The sequence below is a fragment of the Nerophis ophidion genome, linkage group LG13, assembly GCF_033978795.1.
Source record: "Nerophis ophidion isolate RoL-2023_Sa linkage group LG13, RoL_Noph_v1.0, whole genome shotgun sequence".
Classification (NCBI taxonomy): Eukaryota; Metazoa; Chordata; class Actinopteri; order Syngnathiformes; family Syngnathidae; genus Nerophis; species Nerophis ophidion.
In genome coordinates this window covers 46,126,161-46,146,762 of record NC_084623.1, presented here as the reverse complement: position 1 = coordinate 46,146,762, position 20,602 = coordinate 46,126,161, and the positions used below count along the sequence as shown (strand labels likewise).

At 38.3% G+C, this 20,602-nt stretch overlaps 1 protein-coding gene across 7 annotated transcripts in view; it reads left to right on the top strand.

Annotated features, from left to right (window-relative positions):
• The first annotated feature begins 152 nt into the window (after nucleotides 1-152).
• The window catches only part of trip12 (thyroid hormone receptor interactor 12), a 68,275-nt gene continuing 47,825 nt past the window's right edge, over nucleotides 153-20,602 (top strand). For 3 of the 7 annotated variants that reach the window (XM_061919058.1, XM_061919057.1, XM_061919054.1), the window contains exons 1-4: nucleotides 393-552; nucleotides 12,702-12,848; nucleotides 19,012-19,137; nucleotides 19,282-20,063. In XM_061919058.1, the coding sequence (XP_061775042.1) occupies nucleotides 12,751-12,848; nucleotides 19,012-19,137; nucleotides 19,282-20,063 (1,006 nt within the window). In that variant the 5' untranslated portion in view covers nucleotides 393-552; nucleotides 12,702-12,750. Of the gene's footprint in view, nucleotides 175-392; nucleotides 553-1,184; nucleotides 1,337-12,701; nucleotides 12,849-19,011; nucleotides 19,138-19,281; nucleotides 20,064-20,602 lie in introns of those variants that run through there. The other 4 variants (XM_061919060.1, XM_061919059.1, XM_061919056.1 and 1 more) reach the window with 3 other exon arrangements.

Here is a 20,602-nt window from a genome sequence, read left to right as displayed (position 1 = left end):
AGTATTTAACCAATACCGATATTACGCGCGTGTTGAAATCGATTCCTGTATCGACCCGCCTCTTCACTGACAAAGGTAAACAGGAAGTGTGGCAAATGACCACTGACCTTGTTATTTTTGAAGAGAGATTCCTTCAAATCCACCATGACTCGTACTCCACACTTTTTGATACGGGTGAGAAAATGTGGCATTTTGTATTATTTGATTTATAGAAAATCAATAACCATCAGTAGGACCGAATAATACAAAAATAACACTTAAATTAACCAATTGCGATGACAACCGGTATATGTCAAAAAATAAGATTGAAATAAATTATTATTCATCGATAAAAACGTTTAAATTGGCGAAGCGGTTTCATTTGAGGGCTGTTATTACGCACAGGCCGGAAGCTAAACTCGGAAGAAACTAGTCCTCTGCGCGGAGGAATCGGGCGGATGCATATCCAAGTTGCGGGCCGCTCAGCTGATGGTAAACTAGCAGCCAAGGCTAGTGGAGAGAAAAGAGGAGCTGGTGCACTGTCTGTTACAACTACAACACTGGAAGAAATAGGTAACAACATCAACACTAAATGTATCTTTTTTAATGACATTTACCTCGAAACGTTTTCAGACAAAAATCATCATCGAAACATAACTGGTTATGATTTCGAATCTCGTATCTGCTTCCCTGTTTTTTTGTGTGTCTAAAAGGGTATCAAGACTCCATTTCGCGTTACATTACGTGAACGCACTTTTGGTTTATAAACTCAAAATGACACTGTTCTCCCCCCCAGAATAAATGCGTTTGTTTACACAATCTGACAAAAAAACAACAAAAAAAAAAAGGCAAGCTAGCGACAACAAGGCAGATTAGCTTGTGTGCTCCGTGCTGGCGCTCTTGTTTGATCGTCAACGATCGGCGCTACGACCGAATCGGGGCCGAGGTCGGTGAGGGGAAAAACGGCCAACCGGGTCACGGTTCGCCGAGTCGCGATCGGTTGGTGTCAGGCTTCTGTTTGCGAGTAAACACATCGCCAACGCGTATACCGCGTACGGCTAGGCTAGCGTTAGCATGCGAATCGTTTTTTTTTTTGTTTTTTTGTTTTTTCACAGTCTCGACTACTAGGGGTGCTTGTGTGTTTCGTGTTTGTTGTACAAGATATGGTAGTTGGAGTATGGACACGTCGCGTGTGCGGCTCAGTCTTGTGTCCGCCTCTGAAACATTAAAGACAAACGCCAGTTGGCGTCACTAAGAGTCGGGCATTGGCCTTCTGGCAGCTCGGGAAACATCTTAGCTCGCTGGCTAGCGCTACTCGTGAGTTACACATTCGCATTGTCGCCGGTGGGACGACATGGTGGGTAACCGTTTTGTTTTGTCGTGGTTTTTGTCTTCCCGTGTTAGGTTTAAATAAAATGGCAACATGACGTGTGAGCTAAGTTGTTGTCAGCTGGAGCACGCAGGCAATACAACAAGTTAGCTGGCTAGCGAGCTAGCTCCTAAATGGCTTTTAATGCCGCCGTGTTCGACATGTAAGTGTTTGCTTTCTCCTGTCGTGGCAAGTAAGACTCGCTATTCACATTTATAAGTAAGTTTAGGTTGGGAGCTTTAAAAAAAAAAAAAAAAAAAGGTGACATACCGGTGCGTCAACTACGCATTTTCATCTCTGCTCCAATTTAGCAGAACAAAACGTTGGCCTTTCAGCGACGTGTCGCGATATACTGGCTCAAATCCAACTTTGCTGTGGGATTTGTGAGTTTTTTTTTACAATTGAGACCAAGTCCAAAAAAAAAAAAAGATTTGTCACCAGCTAAAATGTGCTGTAGACGTCAGAAAGACACTAGGCCTCGCTTATCGCGGCTTGGATAAACATACTGCGTTGTGTTGAATGAAGTTGCGCTTCGATGTTGCCGAACACGTGACAAGTTGGGGTAAAAGCAGAAAAGGTGAGCTTTGTCCACTAGAGTGGACGCAAAGGGCAGGGTGTAGTGTCAGTGTGGGCCTAAAAGGGACCTGTATTAACAATTGGTAGTACATTTGGACATGCTTGAACAAATCAAACAAAATTATCCTGATATTTACGGAAAAATACAGAAATAAAACAAAGAAATCACAAAAAAAATGAACACAATATGTTTTTTCGTCCCATATAAGCGCCGATGCAAGTGGTTTACATTACGCAAAACTGGTCTGGAGCCTAATCGAAGGATTATTGTGGCCAAAGAACAAATTAACAATCGACTTTAATTTAAAGACAGCATAAGTCTGTCATAATGTTAAAAGTAAATAGTTTAGTGTTTTTCATACTATGTTGTTCTCTGACTAATTTCCCTTGATTGATACTTTCATTACATTCCACACTACACAATATTGTATATGTATACAATGATTTGTGCTGATATTGTATCAGATTAATATCGATATTGGCCAAGCCCAGTCGTGGCAATACCTAAGTACACCACAAAATAATGCTATATATTCATATTTATACGTGAGTTTAGGTTGGGACTTAAAAAAAGGTGGCATTTTCATCTCTGCTCCAATTTAGCTGAACAAAACGTTGGCCTTTCAGTGACGTGTCGCGAAAAACTGGCTCAAATCCAACTTAGCTCTGGGATTTGTGCGTCTTTTTATTTTGTGGGTTTTTATACAAAAGAGATCAAGCCCCCCAAAAAACATATGTCACCAGTTAAAATGTGCTATAGACGTCAGAAAGACACTAGGCCTCGCTTATTGCGGCTTGGATAAACATACTGTGTTGTGTTGAATGAAGTTGCGCTTCGATGTTGCCGAACACGTGACAAGTTGGGGTAAAAGCAGAAAAGGTGAGCTTTGTCCACTAGAGTGGACGCAAAGGGCAGGGTGTAGTGTCAGTGTGGGCCTAAAAGGGACCTGTATTAACAATTGGTAGTACATTTGGACATGCTTGAACAAATCAAACAAAATTATCCTGATATTTACGGAAAAATACAGAAATAAAACAAAGAAATCACAAAAAAAATGAACACAATATGTTTTTTCGTCCCATATAAGCGCCGATGCAAGTGGTTTACATTACGCAAAACTGGTCTGGAGCCTAATCGAAGGATTATTGTGGCCAAAGAACAAATTAACAATCGACTTTAATTTAAAGACAGCATAAGTCTGTCATAATGTTAAAAGTAAATAGTTTAGTGTTTTTCATACTATGTTGTTCTCTGACTAATTTCCCTTGATTGATACTTTCATTACATTCCACACTACACAATATTGTATATGTATACAATGATTTGTGCTGATATTGTATCAGATTAATATCGATATTGGCCAAGCCCAGTCGTGGCAATACCTAAGTACACCACAAAATAATGCTATATATTCATATTTATACGTGAGTTTAGGTTGGGACTTAAAAAAAGGTGGCATTTTCATCTCTGCTCCAATTTAGCTGAACAAAACGTTGGCCTTTCAGTGACGTGTCGCGAAAAACTGGCTCAAATCCAACTTAGCTCTGGGATTTGTGCGTCTTTTTATTTTGTGGGTTTTTATACAAAAGAGATCAAGCCCCCCAAAAAACATATGTCACCAGTTAAAATGTGCTATAGACGTCAGAAAGACACTAGGCCTCGCTTATTGCGGCTTGGATAAACATACTGTGTTGTGTTGAATGAAGTTGCGCTTCGATGTTGCCGAACACGTGACACGTTGGGGTAAAAGCAGAAAAGGTGAGCTTTGTCCACTAGAGTGGACGCAAAGGGCAGGGTGTAGTGTCAGTGTGGGCCTAAAAGGGACCTGGATTAACAATTGGTAGTACATTTGGACATGCTTAAACAAATCAAACAAAATTATCCTGATATTTGCAGAAAAATACAGAAATAAAACAAAGAAATCACAAAAAAAAATAAACACAATACGTTTTTTCGTCCCATAAAAGCGCCGATGCAAGTGGTTTACATTACGCAAAGCTGGTCTTGAGCCTAACTGAAGGATTATTGTGGCCAAAGAACAAATTGACAATCGACTTTAATTTAAAGACAGCATAAGTCTGTCATAATGTTAAATGTAAATAGTTTAGTGTTTTTCATACTTTGTTGTTCTCTGACTAATTTCTCTTGATCAATCCTTTCTGAACATTCCACACTATACAATATTGTATATGTATACTATGATTTGTGCTGATATTGTATCCGATTAATATCGATATTGGCCAAGTCCTGTCGTGGCAATTCCTAAGTACACCACAAAATAATACTCTATATTCACATTTATAAGTGAGTTTAGGTTGGGAGTTAAAAAAAAGTTAACATACTATGCATTTTCATCTCTGCTCCAGTTTAGCAGAACAAAATGTTGGCCTTTCAGCGACGTGTTGCGATATACTGGCACAAATCCAACTTTGCTCTGGGATTTGTGCGTCTTATTTATTTTGTGTTTTTTACAAAAGATGCCAAGCCCCAAAAAAGATTTGTCACCAGCTAAAATGTGCTGTAGACGTCAGAAAGACACTAGGCCTCGCTTATCGCGGCTTGGATAAACATACTGCGTTGTGTTGAATGAAGTTGCGCTTCGATGCTGCCGAACACGTGACAAGTTGGGGTAAAAGCAGAAAAGGTGAGCTTTGTCCACTAGAGTGGACGCAAAGGGCAGGGTGTAGTGTCAGTGTGGGCCTAAAAGGGACCTGGATTAACAATTGGTAGTACATTTGGACAAACTTAAACAAATCAAACTAAATACTCCTGATATTTACAGTAAAGTACAGAAATAAGACAAAGAAACGACAAAAAAATGAACACAATACGTTTTTTCGTCCCATATAAGCGCCGATGCAAGTGGTTTACATTACGCAAAGCTGGTCTTGAGCCTAACTGAAGGATTATTGTGGCCAAAGAACAAATTAACAATCGACTTTAATTTAAAGACAGCATAAGTCTGTCATAATGTTATAAGTAAATAGTTTAGTGTTTTTCATACTATGTTGTTCTCTGACTAATTTCCCTTGATTGAGCCTTTCATAACATTCCACACTACACAATATTGTATATGTATACTATGTTTTGTGCTGTTATTGTATCAGATTAATATCGATATTGGCCAAGTCCTGTCGTGGCAACTCCTAAGTACACCACAAAATAATACTCGATATTCACATTTATAAGTGAGTTTAGGTTGGGAGTTAAAAAAAAGTTGACATACTATGCATTTTCATCTCTGCTCCAGTTTAGCAGAACAAAATGTTGGCCTTTCAGCGACTTGTCACGATATACTGGCACAAATCCAACTTTGCTCTGGGATTTGTGCGTCTATTTATTTTGTGTTTTTTACAAAAGATGCCAAGCCCCCAAAAAGATTTGTCACCAGCTAAAATGTGCTGTAGATGTCAGAAAGACACTAGGCCTCGCTTATCGCGGCTTGGATAAACATACTGCGTTGTGTTGAATGAAGTTGCGCTTCGATGTTGCCGAACACGTGACAAGTTGGGGTAAAAGCAGAAAAGGTGAGCTTTGTCCACTAGAGTGGACGCAAAGGGCAGGGTGTAGTGTCAGTGTGGGCCTAAAAGGGACCTGGATTAACAATTGGTAGTACATTTGGACAAACTTAAACAAATCAAACTAAATACTCCTGATATTTACAGTAAAGTACAGAAATAAGACAAAGAAATGACAAAAACATGAACACACTACGTTTTTTCGTCCCATATAAGCGCCGATGCAAGTGGTTTACATTACGCAAAGCTGGTCTTGAGCCTAACTGAAGGATTATTGTGGCCAAAGAACAAATTAACAATCGACTTTAATTCAAAGACCGCATAAGTCTGTCATAATGTTATAAGTAAATAGTTTAGTGTTTTTCATACTATGTTGTTCTCTGACTAATTTCCCCTGATTGATCCTTTCATAACATTCCACACTACACAATATTGTATATGTGTACTATGATTTGTGCTGATATTGTATCAGATTAATATCGATATTGGCTAAGTACACCACAAAATAATACTCGATATTCACATTTATAAGTGAGTTTAGGTTGGGAGTTAAAAAAAAGTTAACATACTATGCATTTTCATCTCTGCTCCAGTTTAGCAGAACAAAACATTGGCCTTTCAGCGACTTGTCGCGATATACTGGCACAAATCCAACCTTGCTGTGGGATTTGTGCGTCTTATTTATTTTGTGTGTTTTTTACAAAAGATACCAAGCCCCAAAAAACATTTATGTCACCAGTTAAAATGTGCTGTAGACGTCAGAAAGACACTAGGCCTCGCTTATCGCGGCTTGGATAAACATACTGCGTTGTGTTGAATGAAGTTGCGCTTCGATGTTGCCGAACACGTGACAAGTTGGGGTAAAAGCTGTAAAGGTGAGCTTTGTCCACTAGAGTGGACGCAAAGGGCAGCGTGTACTGTCAATGTGGGCCCTGGATTAACAATTTGTTGTAGATTTGGACATGCTTGAACAAATCAAACTAAATTATCCTGATATTTACAGAAAAATACAGAAATAAAACAAAAAAATCACAAAAAAAATGAACACAATACGTTTTTTCGTCCCATAAAAGCGCAGATGCAAGTGGTTTACATTACGCAAAGCTGGTCTTGAGCCTAACTGAACGATTATTGTGGCCAAAGAACAAATTAACAATTGACTTTAATTTAAAGACAGCATAAGTCTGTCACAAAGTTAATAGTAAATAATTGACTAATTTCCCTTGATTGATCCTTTCATAACATTCCACACTACACAATATTGTATATGTATACTATGATTTGTGCTGATATTGTATCAGATTAATATCGGTTTTGGCCAAGTCCTGTTGTGGCAATTCCTAAGTATACCAAAAATGATATTCGATATTTACATTTTTAACTGGGTTTAGGTTGAGAGTTAAAAAAAACGTCAACGGCGTCAACTACCGAACACGTGACAAGTTGGCGTGAAGGCAGAAAAGGTGAGCTTTGTCAGCTAAAGTAGACGCAAAGGGCAGGGTGTACTGTCAGTGTGGGCCTACCAGGGCCCTTGATTAACTGTTAACATGTTTCTCCATATACTGGGTTAATGCATGTGCAGTGTTTATGGACGGGATACTGGGATCTTTGGCACGTTTCATTAACAATTGGTAGTTTATTTTGACATGCCAAAACAAATCAAACTAAATTATCCTAATATATTTACAGTAAAGTACAGAAATAAAACAAAAGAAATCACAAAAAAATGAAAACAATGCGGTTTTTCGTATCCAAAAAGGACTAAGGCAGGGGAGTCAAACTCGTTTTCATGCAGTAATGGCTGCTCACGTACATATACTATATGTATGTTGTATGTAAATGTATAAATGCTTCATATTTGTTGTATTTATTTTCTAACGGATAACTTGTTGTGGTCCGTGATAGGCAAAAAGCCTGTTGGATTTCCGGTATAAGCTCCGATGGAAGTGGTTTACATGTGCAAAGCCTAACTGAAGGATTATTGTGGCCAAAAAACTAGTTAGCAATGTTCTTTAATATAAAGACAGCATACGTTTGTCATAATGTTAAAAGTAAATAGTTTAGTGTTTTTCATACTATGTGGTTCTCTGGCTAATTTCCCTTGATCGATCCTTTCTTAACATTCTACACTACAATATATTGTATTCATATACTATGATTTGTGCTGATATTGTATCGGATTAATATCGGTATTGGCCAACACTCAAGACTCCAACATGGGTATTGTAACTGAAGTGAAAACAATGTATAAAGACATCCCTAATTTCGGTGATTTTTGACACCAAAAATGTTTGGAATATCTTGCTGCATGATCAGGTAATTATAAAGTTTAGAAAAATTGCAATTGCCTGAAAATCTTTGTCAAAAATGAAAGTTAACATTTATCAACATAGATCAAATGCTTTATTGACGCAAAGTTCCAGGCTTTCACGGGCGACATAAAATGATGTGGCTGACCAGCCCCCAGGCCTTGAGTTTGACACCTGTTAAATATGGTGTTTAGTTTTTTTAATTAAGCCTTTTATTAAAAAAAAAGCCTTTATTTTATATAATGTCTTTTTAGGATAGTGAAGTTAGGATTAAAGTTGCTTTTGTGTATCAGTTGATCAGATCATCATCAGCCTGTTTGAAAGGGACACCTTTGAATCCCCCACAGGAACTGTGATCTTATTGGAAAATTCACCTTTGTCTCCCCCACGCCCCCCAAAAAAACAACCTTTTGTTAATTTGCATTTTGTGCCAAAAATGTGTCAAAACGTAGGGCTCTGCGATTTGGCTGAAAACTGTATCGTGATGTAAGTTTTTTATATTGGGCAATAGCTATAATTATTGATATTTCTATGACCTATTAACACTATGGACCTTGATAACAAATATATTGTTATCAGTATTCAAACAGAACGTTCCTCTGATTATAATCCCCTCAGTGATCAAGGCAGAATGGGAAGGAAATGTCAACACTACCATGGAAAACACCCAAACAACCAATGTAAACACTTTGCAATAACCTTTTTAAGTTTATGTGCAAAAATAAGAAGCATGTACGAAATGATTATTAAAGTATAACAAAATAATGCAAACAGGTAAACCTGAGAACACAATGTTTTGCACATTTAATGCCAGGTAGTTATTTACTTGGTCTGTGTAACATTTAATTTTGTCCGTTATTCTTATTCAAGTATGAAAATTAATTAATGTCATTAAGTATTTACTATTTAAATATTACTGGACCAAATTATTATTTCAAAGTAACACATCTATTATATATTTTTTATTTCTACTGTCCCACAATTTAGTTCCTGCCTGTTGTTTCTGTACATCCGAATAGGGAACAGACGAGTGTTGAAAAGAAAAGCACGATGAAGGTCTATGGTCCGTCTGGAAAAAATCCAAAAACCTGCCATACCCGTTGAGGGTGACTTTTTTTGCTTTGTCGACAATTTCTTCACTTTCTGCTTCACTCATTTTTAGTTTTCTTCTCATTCCATGCAGAGAATCAACAACGAGACAGTAAGATGTCAAAACCAAACTTGATAGTTGATACTTTCGCTTGATTAGCTGTTTAATGTGTCCCCTCCGTTGTTTACTGATTACATCCTGTTTTTCTAGGTCACCACACCCCGAGTGCCTTTATTCATGCAACCAACTTTGCTTCATTCTTTCCGGTTTCGTTGAACCCCCCCCAAAAAAATAAAATAAATACTCAACGTTTTATCGAACACATTTTTATTGGTATCGATTACGTGTCAATTGCAATACATATTGATATAGTTTTCTGGCCCAACCCTAGTAAAACGTCAAGTTTTCTTTTGATTTACAGGTAGTTTGCCATGCTCGCAAGCTGATAAAATAGAATTAAAAAAGCAAAAGTTCCGCAAATCAACTGACTTAAGGTGGTCGTATTATGATTTTTTTGTCTAAATTTTGGTATGTGCAGGCATGTGATTTTTCCGCCTATAGTCGAAAATCCGTCTTTTTATCGCCTTAAAATATAAAAAAATATTTTCAATTTTTTACGACCTACAGTGTGTGTTAAAATCTTGATCCATCTTTTTTCTATACCTGCCAACAACTATGTTTTTCCTATAATGTGTAAGTTTTTTGATAATTCAGTGGTAAAAACTATGGTTTTCCCTTAAAAATTATTAACTAAAACTCAAAGCTACGTAGCAAAGCAACTCCACGGGCAGGAGACAAAATATCTGGGAAACATCAATGATGATTGGTTGGTTTACATATAATATAAGAAAATCCATGATTAGTTGGTTGGTTTACTATGATGAGTGATGATTGGTTAAGATTAAGGCACAACATTATGGACAGGCCAATCAGAGGCAAGATAGGGCAGGTTATCGAACCAGGAAGGGAATTCACAACAGACACGCACACCACAAATGACGACAAGAGAGTCATAGAAGACAAGAGGGAATATTCAACATTTATATATTAAAGAAAACTAGTGGAAAATGGCAAAGGGATTATTTTCCTTAGATTTTTCTTTTAGCTATGTAGATGGCGTACAATAAACCCACAGTGCGTCTACTTGGCCACATTTGGACAAATTTATGCGTCTGGATAAAACATTCATTTTAGTTGTTTACCATGTAAGCCCAAATCAAAACTGCTCTTGACAAGGAAGACGTGTCTTACACATTAATTAACACATGATTGTGGCAGACGTGATGACTTTTGCTACAGTACAGCCTGTTTAAATGCTACATTTCATTTTTATTTTCATTTGTTTTAGAACAAGACAGTAGCTGACATTTTGTTAATTATTTCTACTGTTTATATTTTGACATTGAATAGTTGAATCATTTTGAAACATAAACACATTGCTGTCTGAATAACATTAAATTCACATTAAACATATGCATATCATTACATCTCTACTTGTAGTCTATGTAGCATGTAATGGTGGGTCTTTGGTCAAAATTTTGCATGGATCATGCTTTACAGACCATCTTCAAACCGCTTTCTGACCGTCCGTCCCTTCAAGATTCCCAGCTTTGTGGGCGGTCTTACGGTGCGTTCCATTTGTACTAAAAGTCCGGAATTCAAAGTCAAAATCAGATTTATTGGCCAAGTATGTTTAACACAAAAGGAATTTGACTTGGTAGACTGCTCTTTTCAACTGGAACATCCCTCAAGGTCAGTTTTCCGAGTCTGTAGTCAGGCATTCTGAGCAGTTGGCTTCAAAGATGGCTGCTCCGGATTTAAGCAATACTATACGCTCCTATAATATCTGCTGAGTTTTTGTCACACTAAATAAGCTGTATACAATGCATTGTTGGACGTTTCTACATGGTAATGTTACTGTAATGTAATGTACATTTATTTCATGTGGTTCTATTTTGCTATCTATAACGTCCGTTTTCTCTTCATCCACCGTGTTTGACGGCGTAGCGCAGTTGGTAGAGTGGCCGTGAGGGTTCCTGTTTCAATCCCCACCTATTACTAACCTCGTCACGTCCGTTGTGTCGTTGAGCAAGAATCTTCATCATTGCTCCTGATGGGTAGTGGTTAGGGCCTTGCCTGGCAGCTCCCGCCATCAGTGTGTAAATGTGTGTGTGAATGGGTGAATGTGGAAATAGTGTCAAAGCGCTTTGAGCACCTTGAAGGTAGAAAAGAGCTATACAAGTACAACCCATTTACCATTTGAAGGTCGCAGAAGAAAATGCATAATTTCTAGGTGTGTAACGGTACACAAAAATTTCGGTCCGGTACGTACCTCGGTTTAGAGGTCACGGTTTGGTTCATTTTCGGTACAGTAAGAAAACAACAAAATATACATTTTTTGGTTATTTATTTACCAAATTTGCAAAATCTTCCACCAAAAATATTTTTCTTAGTGGAATATTGATGTGAAGTAAAGGGAACGTTGGATAGGTCAATAATTTATAATAACATTAATTTTGATTCAATATTATGTTTTGAGAAATGACAGTTTGAAAGAAAAAAAAACTGCTTTGTTTTATTAGTCAACATTGCAACTTTTTCTAAATTACATTTAGCCTTTAAGCTTTTTTATTTCAATTTTGTTATGTTTTTGTTTATTTTAAAAGTATTTTTAGAATCTGCCGTTGGCCTTTAAAACATTAGCTGTGGGCACCCCTGCTATAGATAATAAAAAATTAAATCTGATAAATCTATGGGTAAAAAGCAGAGCCTGACGATGCATGCATGTTTATTATAACTCTCTCGCTCTCTCTGTCTCTGCCCCTCCATCACGAATGCTGCTGCGTGCACAATTTGTTTTAACCCCTGAACGTACATTGAAAATACACGCAACCCTAACTTAAAATGCTGGACATTTGAGGCATTTAAGAAACTCCACCCGGACAGCCCTGCAAAAGAGGACATATTCACTGAAAAGAGGAGGTATGGTCAGTCTACCGTAGCCCGGTTGCTGTTAGCATGCCGAGCGTTGTGCCTCGGTGTGCATCGTTTACACAACGTGCGGTATGCTACTTAATATGTCCATGTGGAAACTCGTTCGATACACCTCCGAACCAGACCGAAACCCCCGTACTGAAACGTTTCAATACGAATACACGTACCGTTACACCCCTAATAATTTCTCATAGGTTCTTTATAATCAGACAAGGTAAGCACAAATATAACTTTTGTGCATGTGGCCATCTTGATTTCCGACCTCGTAAATGGAGCATTCACAACTCTGCTGTGATGTCATTTCTAGCGGCAACTTCCAACTTCCGAGGTTAATGGAATGCAGCATTATGTGCGTATTTCCACTTTGATTGGATCTTTTAGAACTATACGCTACTATGTATTAGAAATGGCAACATAAAAGGATGCATGTGCAATTACGAACCGGTCTGCCCCACAACAAGATGATGGAGACAAATGAGGCACTTACTGACTATAGCAGACTCTCACGAAGCTCTTCGGATAAATGTCTACCATGTATGGAAATATCTGCTTACGTCACACTTGGGAAAAACGTCTCAAATTGGGCAAACTTCAAAGGGCTTGTTTGGAGGAGGTTTGGAAGAAGGCAAGATTGTTCTATGAATATCTACACAATGCTTCCATGGTTTGATTTCAAATTTTCGGGACTTATGCAGATCCCCAATACACAAATACAGGTACAAATCGGTAAGAGATGTTGGTTTTGCGTTATATGTGCCCTTACGAAGAAGCAGATACAATCTTTAAATGGGGAGCTTTCCTTACACAGTATATCTCAGTTCTGTTTACATGTGTTGATTAGGCTCCTGTCTGTCTTTGATTGCAGTGAATGGTAGTGTCTAGAAAGGGTATGTCCCTTCAGGAGAGAGGTGCCAATGTCCAACCGGCCTAATTCCAATCCAGGGGGGTCACTGCGCCGTTCACAGAGGAACACTGCTGCGGCCCAGCCACAAGACCACACAGTCGCAGGAAGGTCAGTAAGATCCCCGTCATTGCTTTATTTTACTAACAGCTGCACTTTGAAGACCATTTGTTGCAAATGTGTTTTAACAGACTTAAATATCTATCTATCCTGAGTGTGTTGTTTATGTGAATACAGTGGAACCTTCTTAATGGTAAATACAATCTGTTTTGGAACGATTGTTAGTCTAATCATAACGACAATGTACCATTCGGGTCAATCTACTGGACAGACAATTTTGCGTCACAGTTTAACTAGAGTTGCACGATAAATGATATTAAAGGTTGACGATAGAGATTTTAATGTAATCCTTATATCGTCATAATGCATGTTAACACGTTCAAGCTGTGTTCCGCAAATTTGACAGACAAGCAAACAATGTGCCCGCATCGCTAGCGGCTGACATCCTTCCACAGTGCAAAGGCACTTCTCATTCAGCAACCCTCGCTGAAAATGGCGGCAAATAAAGTAAGTTTCTTACAAGTAGCATTATCACTGGAGGACGAGAAATATCTACACATATTACACACACACACACTCTACATCATAAAAAAATATGCTAACTGCAAAGCTGGAGCTTTCAATGTAAACAATGGTGGGTGGATCGGTAATAAACATAGACAGTAACTATACCAAGTATAAAATCATTATTCGGTTGATACCATAGTGGTTAGACAGATATTTGTTTTTATAATCAAAAAAACTTTTGTCGTTTTTATTGTTTACAATCTTAGAAAATAAGTCCCTGGACACAGGAGAATTTTGAGGGCAAAAACTAATTATTTAAATCAGAACCAAAAATATAAATAATTTAAATATTTAATTGATATTGTTACATCACCATCCTGCTTTTTTGTCTGATTATATTTTCTACCAAAGATTATATCATTCAATATACTTGAACATTTAAAGTATCAGCATTGATATGGCTATAGCTGCTGCCCCTGTAACTGCGTGGTATTGGATGGATATCCAAATTTATAGTATCAGCTAAAACTAATGTGAAGTATTGAAAGAACAGAATAATAAGGTTTTATTACATTTTAACACAAGTGTAGATATAACCATGTTACAACAGCAAGTAAACAGATTTTAACAATAAATTAGTAAATACTATAGATTAATAATAGTTTTGAGAAAGTAATATAAAAGGAGATGGTGCAATATTTTAGTACCATTGTCAGCAGCCTAAGTAGTAGCCTTTGTAACCTGTTTTTAAATTGACGTGATTTGTATCGTTATCGCAATATATATTTTCCCATTTTTATTGTCTTTGGTATGACTTGGGTGGGGTTTGAACTCACGACCTACCGATGTCAGGGCGAACACTCTAACTCTAACCACAGGGCCGCTGAGCAGGTCTCTTGGTGCAAAGATGAGTGAGGAAACTCAGACTAGTGTGCTTATTGGTAAATTTCCCTTCTAAATGCACCCCGAGGATACTTAAAATAATTATTTTAGCAAGTTCTGAACAAATGAATGACCTACATTGAAGTAAAACTCCTATAAAGTGTTCCTCTATGACATTCTGACAATAAAATTGTGTTTTTGTTCAAATATCATTGTCTTTTTTAACTAATGAATTATGCAAGCGAGTAATTTACTGCAATGAATCAAAATTGTAAGAAGATGCCACTCATTTTAACATTCCTCAATTTCATACAAATGAAAGGAGATAACCACTGTTCACTGAGAAATAATGGGTGTAATTAATTCTCAGCTGAGGCACGTCAGTCAGTCTGTACATAACTCCACTCAGTTTTCCTAAACGGTAAATAACACCCATTTCTTTCCTAACAGAAAGCATCATAAACGAAATCAAAATCAAGTTGTCATATTGCTTTTAAAGAGGAACCACATCATTCACAATCCCTATGAGAGACTTGACAATGATTGTAATTTTTTTTAATGCATTGTAAATATTAAACACATGCAATCAAATGTCTGCTTACAATGGAGCTTATGGGGCAGCCCTATTCTGCCTATAAAGCCTTTGAAAAAACATCCAAACACCTTATTTATATACATGCTGTGTGTATATATGAATTGCAGTAACAAGCAGATTATAATAAAATTTAATATTTACATATTTTGATCAATTTAAGCATACGCAGTGCATTAATTTCAATAACGTATCATGTTTGCTTATTTTTTTCTTCACTGATATATTACTCACTGAAGACTTCATGAGAGCCAACAGACATAATAAAACATCACTTACTGTGATGTTAGGATGCCATCTCCTGGGATGTGCATATATTGTAATTTAAATGAAAAATGTCTCATCCTCATAAAAAAACAAGGCGGGCGATAAAGCGTCTTTTTGTGTTGTTCTTGCCATTTCTGGTTCCTAAATGGCTGTCAAAGTGTACCAACTTATCGGAGTACGACCTCAGCCATCTACTTTCCAGATGAGAGGCAACATTTATGATCTACAATCAACTTCCAGGGAGCAAGAAAAAGAGGAAACACCTCGTCAGTCGTACACAGGCTTGTTATTACAGTGCTGCTATATGCTGATAATAACAATATCACTATTACCTGGGTAATATTCAAGTCATGAAATGTAAATCGAGTATTATTGTAACTTTTTGAATGGTCATTTATTTGATTTTATGGGTGTAATAGGGGGCCTCTCAATCGCTCCTTTTATTTACGTTTTTGAATATTTAGAATGCATATCAAAAAAATATTTCATTATGAGTGCGAGCAAATTTAAAAAAAAGTGCACTACCCCTTTAACTAATCACTGTAAATGGAACAACATTTTTTGAATTCACTTTATTCAGTTAACCTTTATTGAATTCACAATATTCAGTTAGCACCACAGGTAACTTCCTGCTTCTCAAGGACTGATACCGATAACCTATTTCTTTAATATTTAGATTTAACTGTAGTTTATGCTAAAGATCCACAGATGTTACTTTAGGGTTTGTACTATCTACAATATTAGTAGTGAACGAATCCGATAACTGACATTTGGAACCGATGTTCATTCACGATAATGATATTTACGTTCAAATTTTGAATATTACTATTGCAAACTCTGACAATTTACTTTGTTTTAATGCCTGAATTATGTTTATTCCATAAACAAGCACTTTTTGTGTCGTCCTCGCGAGTTCCAGGTCCTAAATTGACTGTCAAAGTGTCCCAAATTGATTATCTACTCAAGACGTCTCATGTCCAGGTGAAATGCATGATTTAGGATCTACAATAAACTTAGGAAATAGCAGACCACTCACTTGATGACGTAAAATAGAGAGACACGGAAATGTTGTTTTAAAAATGCATTAAAAACCCTCAACAACAGTTTATTTATGTTCGGTAACTTGTATAATAACTAAACTGTAGCAACATTGTTATTGTAAGCGCGAATACTGAGGAAGTATTTTTCTAGCGTACTAGCACATAGCCGTGCAACGGTATCATAGTGTCCGCCCTGAGTTCGGTAGGTTGTGAGTTCAAAACCTGACCGAGTCATACCAAAGACTATAAAAATGGGACGAGTGACCTCCCTGCTTGGCACTCAGCATCAAGGGTTGAAATCGGGGGTTAAATCACCAAAAATGATTCCCTGGCACGGCCACCGCTGCTGCTCACTGCTCCCCTCACCTCTCTGGGGGTGATCAAGGGTGATGGGTCATATGCAGAGAATAATTTCGCCACACCTGGTGTGTGTGTGTGACAATCATTGGTACTTTAACTTACTAGCTGGTTTTGGCTAACTATGGAAAGGGATGAGCTAGCTTCTACGTCAGCACAAATCGTGTTTGAGTTAGTCATGCACAACACAACACAATGCAATAGGACACCAATCTGTACTGACTGAAAAACATGAACAATCATATTACAGTACCTGTAACGTATTAGCCCACATTTTATGTTTTGTTTGTACGCCGTTATCCAGACAACGTATGTACTGTAGTTGTAATAACACACATGATGTGCTGGCTGTATCCATCAATTCATTTTCTACCGCCCTGTCCCTTTTGGGATCGCGGGGGGTGCTGGAGCCTATCTCAGCTGCATTCGGGAGTAAGGCGGGGTACACCCTGGAAAAAGTCGCCACCTCATTGCAGGCTGCGTGAATCATGAGCAATATTGAAGTGACTCACTCGATGGACAGTTGTGCGTTTGGTCCAACTTGCCGGGACATTTTATTCTGTTTATTTGGGTAAGCACTCAATTTATGTTTAAATAGCTTGGCTCCAAGTTCCATATTTATAGAGTCAGTCATTTTTACCTCACTCTCGGTTTCCGTCTGCTCCAACGTCTCACCTTTCCTTAGTGCTCGCTTTGATATAGCGATATATCGAGTTTGTAAAATATATCGACCTCCAATATCGATGTAATTTTTTCCACGTTAAAATGAACAAACGCTGCTTATTTGTTGTGTTCGTTGTTCGCCACTGCTTCCCACTCCCACACAACAAAGGCTATTATTCCATGACGTGCTTGCACTATCTCACCCACTGCACTGACCCACAACAACAACACACAAGCAAATATGGAACCTGACTGTGCCACCAGCAGTGTGCCATTGACCAATGAATAAGTAAAACGCAAACTTCTGCATACCTGCCAAAAACTACGGATTTCCTGTAATGAGTACAGTTTTTGACAATCCATACCAGTTTACGACTGCAGTGGTAGAAAATAGTTTTTAAAATAAAAATAATTCACTTAAAAATTCAAGCGAAGTAGCTGAACTACATTTCCCAGTAGCTCTGTGGTAGCTTCGTTACTTTTTAAACAGGTAGCGATTTCCGTAGCTTAGCTATTTTTAAACCCATGTAGCGGTTAGCTAAGCTACATGCTACAAAAGAAGAGAGGTAGAAGAGAACAAAAACTGGAGTGCAACTCCATGGGCAGGGGACAAAATATACTGGAAAGATCAATGATTGGTTGGTTTACGTAAAAGAAAATCCATGATCCGTTGGTTGGTTTTCTTATCTTTAAAATCCCCAAAAACAAAGACATTTGTGTTCTTGTCTCTCATGATGATTGTAAACAATAGGCACCATTTCCAAAAAGGTGCAGTTCCCCTTTAAAATGTATTTCAATGAAAAGTGCCTAACAGTCTATTATTTTTAGCTGACACTGTGGCGTACTACGGTATGCTCAGCTGTCCTTAGACGCACCGTGAAAACACCTTCCTTTGTATTTCTCTTGAGTATAGAACAATCACTCTGTTCTAAGAGAGCACAGCTTGTTGGTTCAATTTGTACAATTGAATAGCTTTGTTTCTCTGACATCAATGTTGTTTATATAACTTTAGATGAGTTTATGTTGTTTCTTGATGGGAAAAGACAGTCTCTTGTTTTCATGTTAGCAAGCTGGTGCCAGTCAGTCTGTGAGTTTATCAAAGTGCAGTTATTAATAAATGTTTTTCAATCATTTTAGTTTAAAACGGTAAGACTAACTATGGGGACTTACCGCGGCTATCATTATTGCCATTTATCGTTACATCCCTAATTGAGAGTAATGTTTCGCTTGTCCTACACTGAAATGACTAGGGGTGGAGGAAATAATCGATTTTTAGATAAAATCGCAATTTGGAAATGGACGATAATAAAAACAATTATTAAACGTCGATAATCGATTTCTTTATTGTAAATTACGTAATGCAGACAGTTTCAAAAATTTGGCTGACTGCAGCGATCCAGCTCACTGATAGATCCGACCAGCTCCTTTTATTATAGGGCACTTATGTTCCAGTTTTGCACACATTTATTATAACATAGTAAATGTGATGTGAATTAATTTAACTTTCTTATTACAAATGCACAAAATGTAAAACTGCATCAGTATACATAAATTATTGATGCATCAAAAATCGATTTTTAATCGAATCGTAGCTCCTGAATTGTAATCGTAATCATGTCGTTAGATGCCCTAAGATTCCCACTTCTAGAAAATACCAACCAAAGTTGCACGATAACTGCACGGCAACAATACGTTTTGTCCAACTGTAGCGGCGTATTTCCTCCCAAATTTAACATTAAGAGGTGTTCAGAAATAGAGGTTCCACTGTATCACTCTGGCCAAAATACGACTATAAATTTGAGCAATGTTAAGCTCTAAGGCGGTCATCATGAGTTTGATCAAATCTCACTTGTGGCTTAACAGACAACCCACACTGTTCCTTGCTCTTTAATTTCCAACCTTACAGGTTGCAGTCAGAGCAGGTAAAACAAAAAGCAAATTCCCCACCTGAAAGTAGAAGACCTATTTCTAAGGCTTCCAAAGCCTCAACCAGCTCAGCCACTGGCCAGTCCAGAGGGCACAGCTCAAGAAGGTACCCCCTCCGCTTAACCTAGTACTTATTTTGCTTTGTGTTTATGTAGGCCCTGTCCTTGAACTGGTCTTGTACGTCTAGTTTCATTTATACACACCTGGTTCCTTTTTTAAATGTGTTGTTGTTTTTCTCCGTCTTTCGCAGAAGTGGACTTGCTCTGTCTGTGGCATCGTTTGTATTGCAAGAAGACCCGGAGGCTGCAGGGACATCAGAACAAGACAGACCGAGCCACCAGTCCAAGAGTGAAGGCACCCGAGGATTGAAGCGAAGTGAAGCTCCCGACCAAATTAGCACCTTAGGACCAACACTGACTAAAAAGCCCAAATCGCATTCATTGCCCAGAGATAATACCTCAGAGACCAAGAAAGGTCCAGCAAAGAAAAGATCGCTTCCCTCAGAACCACCTGTGTCGTCCAGTCGAGGACAGAGCAAGAAAAGAGGGGCGGTTGCGGCCTCACCGGTCCAGAAACGGAAGAAAGCGGACTCTCTCCCCGGTCTAAGTAGCGCGGCTGTGCCCCTACCTAATCGTACAGAGGGCAGAACTGCTAAACCCACCAAGCTGGCGTCAAAATCAGCCGCCTCAGCCAAAGCTGGGTGTAGCAACGTGACCGACTCCTCCTCTTCTGCATCAACTTCCTCCTCCTCTTCCACGACAGGCCCAAACAGCTCTACCACGCCAGGCGCCCGCGTCAAACAAGGGAAAGACCAGACTAAGGCACGCCGTTCTCGCTCCGCCTCCAGCCCCTCTCCTCGGCGTAGTACCCTCGACAAAGAGCAGGCTAAATCCACAAGCTCTTCGAAGTTTGAGTGGGCAACACGCTTCAACCCAAAAGTTAACCTGCCAAAACCCAAACTGTCTCTGCCTGGATCGTCCAAAAGTGAGACCTCCAAACCAGGGCCTTCAGGACTACAAGCTAAACTCGCAAGTGAGTGTAGCATGTCTTGCTTGGCCTCTTCTATTAAGTATTGAAATGCATACTATGAAAACACAACTTTTTTTTGTAAGGTTTTCAAGTTTAACTTTTGGTTTGTGTCCTATGTAATGCTATAACAATACATATCCTGAATGTAGGCCCTGCATAATGTAACAAATAGTCTGTGTTGCATTTCAGAGCTGTCCCGTAAGAAATAGCTCTCAGGGGTACACACCTAGACATTTTTAGTATGTCCTTTCAGGATACATCAAAGGGTGGATATGCAGGGTCTTTTCAGACGTCTGCAATTTTTTTTTTTATTATTTGGGATTGTCGCAAACACTTTCGACAGCCAACGTCTCAGTCGATAATTTAATGAAATTAATTAATCAAAGGCTGTCATATTTTGATATCTTTTGTTGCACGTGATTTCACATCGCAGGCAAAAATTAAGCTTTTTGGCAGGCAAAAAGGCATATCCACAGGACTGGCTCTCGGTAATGTTGCTCGTTTTCATGCCAACAAAGGAAGCGTGTCTGATAGAAAGGGCT